Below are 11,705 nucleotides of genomic sequence, written 5' to 3'. Positions count from 1 at the left end.
TTGGAGCTGGAGACGAGCTGCCCTCGACGGCCAGTAGCGGCTTAGCTGGGCAGGGCCAAACGCTGCTGCTGCTGCTGCTGCTACTACTACCACCGCCTCTCCCCTTCCGCTCTCATCTCCCTCCCTCCGACCTCTTAAAGGCGCAGAAACGAGCGCACCGGACCTCCAGCTCGGAGCCCCCCGAAGGGACCTGCTACTGGAAAGGACTGAGGCAGCCCAGGGGATTCCTTCGACAAGCCGCCCACTCGGTAAGGCTACCGTCTGAGGGTATGCGAGGAGCCGGCGGGCTGGCCGGCCAAGATGCGCAGAAAGAAAGAGGCGGCTTCTGCCTTGGGGACCAGGATAACATAGGAAAGGGGAACGTCCGCAGGTCGACGACCGTCGATCATGCCTGCGGAAGCCGGGACGTTCCTTTTGAAGCTCGAGCCTAACATTAGGACAGGAAGGGTGTTTAGAATTCCTTCCCAGGTGTGGCTACTGGGAGCGAAGCCGAGCTGAGGTCCCCGGGGAGAACTCTGGGTGCTCTGGACGCGTCTAAGGAGGTGGGCGTACCTGGGCTGGGGGTGAGGGTGGAACCAGGACCTTGGCTCCACTAGTAGACTTTTTCTGATTTTTTTAATCGAGCAGGATATGGCAGGGACGTTGGGATGAGGGTGGCTGTTGACCTGTAGTAACCGAAAGATCTGAAGGGAAGTACCGTGGCACTGACGATCCGCGACGGGTGGTTCTGAAATGTGGATCGCGGGCATCATTCTGTTGCGGCAACATGCGGAAATAAGAGCCTTCTGCAGAAATGTTGGACTCCAACTCTCACCACCATTCAGAATGATTCACAGGGCTGATGGGAGTTGTAGTCGAAAACATCTGGAGAGCATCATGTTGGGGGCGACTGGTCGTGTGGCACCTTAAGAGATTGGCGGGTTCTGCTACAGTAGATGTTGAAGGTTCCAGAAGATGTCTTGCCTGTTTTTTGCAGGAGGTTATCACCGTTTGGAATAGGGGTGTGGTTTTTTCGTGGCCCTCCAGATGTTGCTGGGATGCCAAATGGCCATCATCCCTGACTACTGGCCATGCTGGCAGGGACTGCTGGTAGTCCAAAACATCTGGCGGGCATCGGGTTGGGGTAGGCTGGTCGTGTGTCATCTTATAGCATCATCTTAAACTAGGGTGGCTAACCTGTGCCCCACCAGTGCCACCACCAACACGTGTTGTTGGGATTACAACTCCCACCATCCCTGAAATATGCTGTGCTGGGTGAGGCTGACGGGAGTACGAGTCCCAAGAACATCTGAAAAAAACACAGATTTCCCCTCCCGTACATAGAATTTTAGGGAAGAGCTCGCCCTCCAGCTGGGTTCCTGAGATTTACTAAGAAGCTGCTGTCCCTTTAAATGGCCCCGCTTGGCTCTGGAGCGCCTCGCCGAGCCAATCGGCAGCCAGGTGACGTGTAGTTTAACGAAACGTCCAAGGGCAGTTGTCACGTGATCCTCGGGGGCCGCCATGTTTGGTGTGGGCGTCCCTTACAACTCTGTGACCGTCGTATTTCCTCCGCCAAACCTGTCAAAGAGTTACGGTCACCGGATCTCTCGCGGCACATGGGGCCCGGCTTTGAGGATCTGACATGCCACGCCGTCGAGTAGCCAGTAACGAAGATGGCGTCCGCGGCTTCACAACGCGTGGAGTGCGTCTTGTAATATGCTCGCACTGTGTGGGTCGCGCTAGGATTTGGCGGTGTCACGTCATATAATGTCCGGGTGGAAAATCCAGCCAAGCTTATAGGGACGTTAAAAGGAAATCCCCCGCGCCCTTGCCAGAGAGACTCCCTTCCCGAGTCTCGACGACAGCTGGATCAAGCCGGTGTTTCGGTGGAGACGGGCAGGAACCCAGGGGAGCATCCTGCGCCTCTGGTAGGCCGGAGTCTGGCCACTTTATTCGGGCAGGGAGGGTAGAAATTTGGGTGCCGGGGAGCAGACAGAACACGAAAGTCTACCGTCTTCCAGGTGGTGTTGGACTCCCATCAACTCCACCCAGCGTGGCCAGTTGTCAGGGATGATAGGAGTTACAGTCTAGCAACATCTGGAGGACCCTAAGTTAGCCACCCCTAGTTTAGGAGGAGACAACTGTGTACCCTATCACCAGGAACAGACCAGATTGCTCATGGAATCGTAGAAACGTAGAGTTGGAAAGGACGCTGAGGATCATCTCGTCCTACCCCCTGCAGTGCAGGAATATGCGGCTGTCCCATATGGGACTCTAACCTGCAACTTTGGCGTTAACAATGCCACACTCTAATCCGCTGAGCTATCTAGGTCCATATCCTATTCATTGGCACATGTGTGCTGTTTCAGCAAAGTGGGTGGGGCAGTGATTTATGGGCCCCAGATTGCTTGATCCCAATGCACTTTTTTGTCAGTGGTCATCTTAGACACACCTGTAGCGATCCCCCCTCCATGGGCAGGATGATCCCATTTGTGGCTAAGGTGTACATTCACATCATCTGAGGAGAGTATGAAATGCATGTAAATTTTGCATTCAGTATGAATTGTTGGTTACCAACTATTTTTTTTTATTCTTAGTTATGAAGATCCATCACCATGGCTGCTGCTGAAGCAGGAACCTTTTGCCAGTGGTTGTGGCCTAAGGGTCCCTTCTCTGTTATGTTACTTCTGACAAGAGGTGGCTGTTCCAGATAGGCTACAACTGGAAGAAGTGCACGGACGACAGACAGACTTCCTTGGTTTATTGGCTTTGTCATTTGGGGGCTCCCAGATCCAGCTCTGAGATGGGGAGGCTGCTAACTACCCCCCTGCTGATCAATTTCTTTGGCTCCCTTGTGGGCTTTGTAGCAACAGTGACACTTATTCCAGCCTTCAAGGATCACTTCATTGCTGCCAAGCTCTTTGGGATTGATTTGAACAAAACTTCCAAGCAACCCATGTGAGTAGCTCTTGATTTTCCTGTATTCAGTTTTGATCCAGACTGCACTTGGAAGCTGCCAGGTTAGGGGCCTGAGAGGAAGTGTGGGGCTCTGATCTGGTGCAGGCATACTGGGGCCCTGTGTAAAGACTGATAATCCTGGGCTGGATCTCATACTCCCAGAGCTGGCAGCCGGCAGTCAATAAGGGGAATTCCCTTTTTCTCATTGTGCGTTCCGGCTTTCTTTCAGCTAAGTCTTAACCCCTAACCCGGCACCCCAGTAAGCAGGACAGGCAAGGTCCTGGTGAGATGAGTAGCAGCAGAGAAAACATGAAACTAACCATAATTACCTTGAATTTCTGCTTATCCCTCAAGAAAAAAGGGCATTTTCACTGGCCAGGTTTAATTCAAATCCATCAAACCTCCTTTGGGGAAGGCTCTCAGGCAGGGTGGAAGGAGAAAGAACTTGCCCATGTGAAGACCACCTTACACATATGGCTCTCAATTGTAAACTATATGCTGATCTCCGCCAGCAATTTCTAGATCAACTTTGTATCCCCAAATGGAAGCCAGAGTCAGAGGTCATACATTTTCTATTACTGGGGAATGATCAGGAGCTCACCAAGTTAGTGGCTAAATATCTCTATTTGGTTTTTGTCGTCGAAATACACTGCAGATGTCTGATCTCCCTGGAGACCAAGAGATGTGACGATAGACTGCTCTGCCTCCTTTCTTTTAGCAAATGTTTGTGCCACTGGGGAAGTGGTAATTCTGTATTGATTTGTTTTAGATGTTGTATATGATGCCAATAAAAGGTTTTACGGAGGTACCCATTACCTTGTGTGTTGTCTTTTCCCAGCCCGGAGTCCCAAGGTGTCATAAGTGGAGCAGTGTTCCTGATCATCCTCTTCTGCTTCATCCCAGTGCCCTTTCTGAGCTGCTTTGTGGAAGAGCAATGCAAGGCATTCCCACACCATGAGGTGAGAGTGGCTGTATTGGGTGGAGCTTGGAAGGGATTGGGGTGGGGGTGTTAAGAGTTGAGTCGACTAGATAAGTGCAAGGGGCAGGACTCTTACAGTGTCTCCCTACCTTGCAGTTTGTGGCCCTCATTGGCTCCCTCCTCGCCATTTGCTGCATGATCTTCCTGGGCTTTGCGGACGATGTTCTCAATCTGCGCTGGCGCCACAAGCTGCTTCTGCCCACCATGGCGTCCTTGCCCCTGCTCATGGTCTACTTCACCAACTTTGGGAACACCACCATTGTGGTGCCTAAGCCCTTCCGGATGTTGTTGGGCATGCACTTAGACCTGGGTAAGTAGCCCAGGGCTTGCCCAAGCAGGTCTGGTCTGAGAAACATGCTGAGCATTATCCCCATGGAGAATTATTTATTTATTCATTCAACTTATACAACACCCTATACCCAGAGGTCTCGGGGCATTTCACAACAAGACCACAACATATAAAATCAAACCAAAAGCAGTAACCCAATAAACTGCACCACCCAAAGCCACATTCTAAAAGAGTGTTGGATGTCAATCAGATCAACCAAAGGCCTGGTTAAAAAAGAACATTTTTGCCTGGAGCCTAAAAGTGTATAATGAAGGCACCAGACGAACTTCCCTGGGCAGAGCATTCCATAGACAGGGAGCCACTGCAGGGAAGGCCCCGTTCTCATGTTGCCGCCCTCTGGACCTCTCGAGGAGGAGGCACATGAAGGGAGGGCCTCAGAATATTATCTCAGGGACTGGGTAGGTTCATATGGGAAGAGGTGGTCCTTGAGGTATTGCGGTCCTGATGTTGCATGGTTGGTGGAATTTGAGTAAAAGTGGGTTTTCTCTTGCAGGAATCCTGTACTACGTGTATATGGGGATGCTGGCTGTGTTCTGCACCAATGCCATCAACATTCTTGCGGGCATTAATGGCCTGGAGGCTGGGCAGTCGCTGGTGATCGCTGCCTCAATTGTAACTTTCAACATCGTAGAGCTAAACGGTGAGAAAGATCTAATGTCAGAGGGTTGGCACATGGAGTTTCTTGAGTGGGATGATATGCAGTTCTTCAGGCTAGATGCAGAGCAAATGTGAGACTGCCCCTCAGCATACATGCTGGGATTGTAGTAGCAGCCGTGGGCTTGGTGTGGACTAGCACATGTGCGGCTAGAGTCTCTGCAGTTGGTGCCAGCTGGTTGACCTTCCTACTTTTTTATTTTTTACTCCCAGGAGACTACAGAGATGACCACGTTTTCTCTCTCTACTTCATGATTCCCTTTTTCTTTACCACATTGGGACTGCTGTACCACAACTGGTAAGAAACTCCATGGAATTGAAAAAGCCAGCCTGTTTCCAATGGAAGTGGGTGTGTGTTTGGGGGAGGTTGCAGGCTTCTGAGTTCACTCATAGCAAGGCAGGCTATGGTGCCTTGATACAGCTGCCATTTTGAGGGTTTGCGTGGGTTGCATAATTCCAGTCAATGTTCTTGTTGGGACTTCTGGTATGAGAAATAAAATTTCCAGAGCAGTGCCTTCTCTGGATTGCTCTGTGGGAGGATCTGGTGGCTATGAGGGCAGCTGCATTAGAAGGAGCTTCAGAGTGCCATAAAACTAAATGCTCCCATTTAGAATATTTAAACAAAAACACAAATGTGCTTGTGGGTCATACATGTGAAATTTAACTAGGAGGAAGATCCCCACCCTACCAAATGCCAACAAACACTACTGAAGATGCAGCTTTTTGACACCACTGAAACTGGAATAAGCACTCCAGGGCATATCTCTTTCCTCTCATGCTGTGCCCAGTGTTCCACAAGCTGTTTCCTCTCCCTACATCCTTCGCCACTCCATATTTAACAACAATAACCCCCCCCCACACACACAGAGTCAAACCTTGGCTTCCAAACGCCGAAAACATAAATGTAAATGCTCCAGTTTTTGAACATTTTTCAGAAGCCGAATGTCCAACATGACTTCTGCTTGAGTGCAGGAAGCTCTTGCAGCCAATCGGATGCCGTGCCTTGGTTGTCGAACATTTCAGAAGCCAAATGGGCTTCTGGAATAGATTACGTTCAACAACCAAGGTTTTTGAATTGTTTTTAATTGATAAAGTCCATAAAGACCTCTACAGGTCAGTTACATCCTGTGTGAGATGATGCCGTCATAGGAATTGTGAGGTTGTGGGGGGAGAGAAACTAATTTAACCCAGCAAGCTCTTCCCTCTCTCACACACAAAGAAAACTCACTGCAATTAACTGAATGCAACCAACTATGTTCTGAGCTCTCCAAACTCATGCACCGCCAACAAAAACAAACACGTTATTTACATTTGACATAATAATGGGTGGCACATGAGTGCCAGGAGTGACCCCTTGCTGGGTTTTCTTCTGCAGTGCATTGCCTGTGTACTGATTGACTGTCTCTCCTCCGGCTGAGTGCAGGTATCCATCCCGTGTGTTTGTGGGCGACACCTTCTGCTATTTCGCTGGCATGACCTTTGCTGTGGTGGGGATCCTCGGGCATTTCAGCAAAACCATGCTGCTCTTCTTTATCCCACAAGTGCTCAACTTCCTCTATTCATTGCCACAGCTGTTCCACATCATTCCTTGCCCACGCCATCGGCTGCCCAGGTAACAACAACAACAAAAACCCTCCGCTCCCTGTTAGATGCTGCCGTGCTTTGTGTGCAACTAGAGCACCACAAATGTAGTCCTTGGCTTCTAAACAAGGGATGTTGAGAACTGTCGTTTGATAAAGGGGTTAGGGAATCACTATCAAAGGCTGGAAAGCAGTTGTAAACTCTGGTTTCCAAGAATATTTTGTTCAGGCCTAGATAGTGTAAATATGCCCTTCAAAGCTACCTGTTTTCATAGGAAATGCATTGGTGAGTTTCCTAGGTTGGGTACTTTCATCTATTCGTGGCAGAACCTCATCCTGCATTCTTTCTCCCATTGTGTCCCTTTTCATTGCTGATGGGAGCCTATCTCTCTGCAGATTCAATCCAGACACAGGAAATCTAGAGATGAGCTATTCCAGATTCAAGCCCAAGAATCTCTCTCCCTTGGGAGCAAATATCCTCAAGGTAAGGACAGAATAATATTACCTTCCATACATAGCTTGGCTGAAAGAAAAGGCTTTGAGAACCAGTTAGAGGCGAAAGTGTAATGGGGAGGGGTTGAGTAACAGAGATAAGTTGCAATGGAGGTAGGAGCACCCAGGTTTACTTTGGGCTAATGAAATACGATTGGGTGGAACACTTGCTGCTTCTCTCGCTTAATTCTAGAGCAGCACCAGTAACAAAGGTTCTCTCCCCAGATATCTGAGAAACTCCATCTAGTGGATGTGCATCAAGGAGTGGACAAAGATGGAGAATTCACAGAATGCAACAACATGACGCTCATTAACTTTGTGATAAAGCTTATAGGACCAACCCCTGAGCGAACCCTGACCCTTCTGCTGTTGCTGATGCAGGTAAGAGGCGCTGGGAGAAAGATCAGGCCAGTGTGGAAAGTTTTGAATAATGCTGTATCTCTGTATCTCAAAAGGGTTGGTAATCCAGCTCCCTTCTCTGAGTTAAAATTCAGTAGGCATTGAGCCATATCAACTGCCTCATAATTTTTAATCAAACATTGATAGGAGGGTGGGGGTGGAGAGAGAGCAAAAAGATCTATCCTTCCTCTAACCTGCCAGATCCAATTTCATGGTGTTGACAACTATGTGGGCAATATCTCATCTTCTCGGATTATACAATGCCCTTTGCCTCTGTTTTATAGGTTGTGGGGAGCATCATCGCCTTTTCTATCCGGTACCAGCTCGTGCGGCTGTTCTATGACGTCTGAGCTGCCCTTGCCCTGTTGGTGCTTGCTGGTGGACTGCCTCGCAGCTCTCTCCCACATGGCCCACAGCTGCACTGGCCCCAGGGCAGTCAGCCTTCCTTCGCAAGAGGGAGAAAGGCTTCTGGGGGGACTTTGGGGATGCACTGATGTCTTGTGGGCTTTTGTATCCATTTGGAGAGCATCTGCTGCTGCTGCTACTCCTGTTATAGGAACTGCACTTTGTTTGTATGTCAGTACTCTCTCTTTCTCTCCTGTATACTGACAGGGGAGGAGACGCCATAATTTGGGGTGGCAGGAGGGTGGGCTTTTGAATATTTTTCTGAAGTGGAGCATTGTGCTGCTACCCTGAAACACAAACAGAAGCAAACAGGCAAAAAAATGCATGTAAGCAGAACTCAGCTCTCCCTATTGCAATGCTCCCCACTTTCCCTGCATCTTTTGTCCTTCAAGTCTCCTGCTATGAGAGAGAGCGAGAGAGAGCTACTTTATGCTCTAGGAGTAAGTCTGTGTGTCCCTCCACAACAGAAGGAAGCAAGTTTCCCCGTCAGGCTACCTGTAAGTACTTGAGCAAGGCTTTACTGTCAAAATCTTGATAGAACCAAAGCACCAAACAGCTCTGATGGGGGCGTGGGCTTTGCAATTGCAGTTTCCCTCCTAGTTGTTTGTGCTGTGTTTGTTTTGAAGGACTTTGTTTTTATGGTCTCATGGCTAATGCAGTGCCAAAACAGTGACCCCGAAGCTCCCGCAACCAAAGTGGGAAGGAATTCCAATTGAACCTGGTGGGACTGACTTCAAACCTCCTTAAGATCCTGTTGACGGTCTATTCAGGGCTGCTCTTCTAAACCGTTTCTATACTACTGTCCAACTCTCTCTCACAAACCCAAATGAAGATGATTTGGTATAGTGCTTTTTGGTTTCGTTGTCTTTTGTTTAAACGGAGCTGGCCTGAGTGTTGAAATGGAGGAGGAGGCTTGGATTAGCTGGAAGTGACATCTTGCAGATGGAGGAAAGAGGGAGGAGGGAATGGAGAATAATACATCACCCAGGTGACATCCTAGCTTTTAGTCATGAGGGAAGGACAAATGACTGAAGGAAGAGCAATCTGAGCAATCTTAGGTGCACAACCAAGTTTTCAAGCTTTCTCAGCCAACTATCTCTCTAGAACAGGCATGTCCAACTCCCAAGTGTCTGTGATCTACTCCCAGTATAAACATTCTGGAAGTGATCTACCTATGGGGGGGGGAGAGCAAAGGTTTTTGACCTTTTTTTAGAGGGAGCGAAGTCAAAGTTGATGACCTTTTTCTAGGGGCGGGGGCTAAAGTTGATAAACTTTTTAAATTTCAGATAGGTAGCCATGTTGGTCTGACACAGTCGAAATAAATAAATTATCCAGCAGCACCTCAGAGACCAACTAAGTATGTTCTGGGTATAAGCTTTTGTGTGCATGCACACTTCTTCAAATACCACTTTTTAAAGGGAGAAATAGCAAAGCATGTAGAGCTCACCTACAACAACAACACAGCTGTGACAAGTACTTTCGCTTTCTAACTCATCGACAAAATATCCATTTCACACAACGGAGGAAAAGAGTGGTGGCGGGGACTTTCACTCCATTGTTAATCACTACCACAGATCAAAACTGATCCCACAAGCGACCAGGTTCTGTTCTAGAACATCTACCATGAAGTGCACCCTGGCTACTTACCCTTCTAGCAGAGCCAGGGCAGCCCCCTTTCCCAAGCTGCTGGGCCCTCTGTTATTCCCCCTACCCTTTCATTGCTTTCTCTTAATCCACACTATTCTCCAACATCTATTTGCGGCAGCAGGGCCAATGGCATGGGCGTAGCAAGGATGGGGGGGGGGCTTTGTTGGGGGGGAACCCACGTGACTGGTCATTTAATTAAGTATTTATATTGTTTTACTTGATCTAGAGAGGGCAACTGTCCCCCCTTGGCTATGCCCATGGCTAATGGTGAGGGAGGATCATAAGTCATCTTGCCATACTGCCTACTGTCTTTGAGAGATGAAGTTGGAAACTAGATTATATTGCCCCACAAATGTGGCATCTTGCTAGAGAGCTGTATCTTTCTCTGATAGCTCTTCACATGGAGAGCAAGATGCACTTTTTCTACCAGGTTTTGAGCTGATTATCTACTTGTTCTTCTTCCTACTACTATGGGTGCTGGCTTTTAAAAATAGCATTTACTTTTGGGGTTAACGGTTTAGAAAAGTGGTAGATAACACAAGTGCACATTAATGTGTACATGATGAATGTGTGTTGGCAGACCCTGATTTTCTACCTGCTGCAGACATACGAAGCAGCAGTAAAGGAGGGGTGGCGGGGGGGGGGCTAGCTACCTTTCATGAGCACAGCCAAGGAGGTGCAGAGACAGCTGCTCCCGCCAAAATCAAGTAAATAAATCTAAATAGTGAACTAACTGACCAGATCATTTGGTTCTTCCCCTCACCCCCCAACATAAAGCCTGCCACTCCTAAAATAAATCCTGATTCTGCTCATGCTGCATTTTCTGTTTAAGGTGGAGCTAAAAATCGAATGCCGAATACCTCCCCCACATTTAAATTTGGCGCGCGTCTTTCCTACTGGCTCCGCAAACCAACCAATGGGCGAGCAAATAGCGATCCGTGCGCCCAATCCCTGCGTTCGTCTGACGCAGCCGAGGGCCAATGGGAATGCTAAAAGGTTGCGTCCAATGAGAAGAAAGAGCGGCGGCTATAAATGGGTAGGAAAGCGCGGGCTTTCTTCCCCCATTCATTCTTCGGCGGCTCGTTCACCTTTGGCGCCAGATCTTTCAGCGGAGAAGCATGTCGGGCCGCGGGAAAACCGGGGGCGGCAAGGCTCGGGCCAAGGCGAAGTCGCGCTCGTCGCGGGCCGGGCTACAGTTCCCGGTGGGGCGCGTGCACCGGCTGTTGCGGCGCGGCCACTACGCGGAGCGGGTCGGGGCCGGGGCGCCCGTCTACCTCGCCGCGGTGCTGGAGTACCTGACTGCCGAGATCCTGGAGCTGGCGGGCAACGCGGCGCGGGACAACCGCAAGACGCGCATCGTGCCTCGCCACGTGCAGCTGGCCGTGCGCAACGACGAGGAGCTCAGCCGCCTCCTGGGCCGCGTCACCATCGCGCAGGGCGGCGTCCTGCCCAACATCCCCGCCGCCCTTCTGCCCCGCAAGGCCGGCGCTGGAGGAGGAGGAGCGGCGAGCGGAGCGGCGCCGAGGAAGAAAGCCACCCAGGCCTCCCAGGAATACTAGGCGGGCGAGCAGCAGCAGCCTCTGGACGGGACTCCGGTAGCAGCCGGCGAGGGATGGACACGAGGACGGGTCAAGCAACCCCCGTTTTTCTGGGGGTTTGGTTTGGGACAAGGGTCAGGCGCCGGGACTGAGCGCATGGTTGCCTGGCCCACAAACGGATTGCTGAAGTGGGTGGGGATCCCGTTGAAATTACGTTGCAGGGATCGCGGTGTTGGCTTTTGTTTTATTAAACGAATTTGCGCTGTTTAAACTGGGCTTTCTTAAGTTTATATGGGTGGGGGCAAGCCGGTTAGAAAATAAGCGGCAGGTGAGCGCTGCAAGGTTTCGCAAGAGCTACGTTCAGTGCACCAGTCTCAGTAGGCTGTATGATAACTCTTTATCAAGAAATTATTACATTCTTGCACTTTGCCAGGTTCAAACTCTGGGGAAGACTGGGATTGCCCCTTGCCTGAAGGCATCTGCAGGACCTTTGCCAGTTACTGTAAACAGTACTGTACTGAACTGCATGAGCCAGTGGCCTGGCTGAGTGTAAGGCATCTTCCTGTGTCCTCTTGGTCGTTACCATAAAAAGTTGAGGGTGTGGTAGAGATGTGGTATAGAAAAGCAGATAGAGGAGTATCCACTGGTGCAGATTAAGATTCATGGCAGCCCAAAGCAGCATGGCTAACAGGCAGGAGAAAGGTCATTGTTGGCTTGGCATAGAA

At 49.8% G+C, this 11,705-nt stretch overlaps 2 protein-coding genes across 3 annotated transcripts; both read left to right on the top strand.

Annotated features, from left to right (window-relative positions):
- Positions 1-102: 102 nt before the first annotated feature.
- DPAGT1 (dolichyl-phosphate N-acetylglucosaminephosphotransferase 1) lies at positions 103-8,643 on the top strand. Of its 2 annotated transcripts, none has more exons than XM_081889952.1 (10): positions 103-248; positions 2,577-2,937; positions 3,776-3,896; positions 4,013-4,226; positions 4,759-4,905; positions 5,133-5,217; positions 6,343-6,531; positions 6,896-6,983; positions 7,217-7,372; positions 7,675-8,643. In XM_081889952.1, exons 2-10 carry the CDS (start codon positions 2,783-2,785, stop codon positions 7,738-7,740), a joined length of 1,221 nt encoding a protein of 406 aa, XP_081746078.1. In that variant the 5' UTR covers positions 103-248; positions 2,577-2,782; the 3' UTR covers positions 7,741-8,643. The 2 variants fall into 2 exon arrangements, with proteins under 2 accessions (XP_081746078.1, XP_081746079.1); XM_081889953.1 differs by lacking the exon at positions 103-248 and adding an exon at positions 1,699-1,907.
- Positions 8,644-8,778: 135 nt separating this feature from the next.
- Positions 8,779-11,251, top strand: H2AX (H2A.X variant histone). Its single transcript, XM_081890077.1, has one exon. It carries the CDS (start codon positions 10,561-10,563, stop codon positions 10,999-11,001), a length of 441 nt encoding a protein of 146 aa, XP_081746203.1. The 5' UTR covers positions 8,779-10,560; the 3' UTR covers positions 11,002-11,251.
- Positions 11,252-11,705: the final 454 nt, after the last annotated feature.

Source organism: Podarcis melisellensis, assembly GCF_964234715.1.
Source record: "Podarcis melisellensis genome assembly, chromosome: 15".
In the NCBI taxonomy this organism is placed as follows: domain Eukaryota; kingdom Metazoa; phylum Chordata; class Lepidosauria; order Squamata; family Lacertidae; genus Podarcis; species Podarcis melisellensis.
The sequence above is the reverse complement of the archived record's forward strand: the minus strand, read 5'-3'. Positions and strand labels throughout refer to the sequence as shown.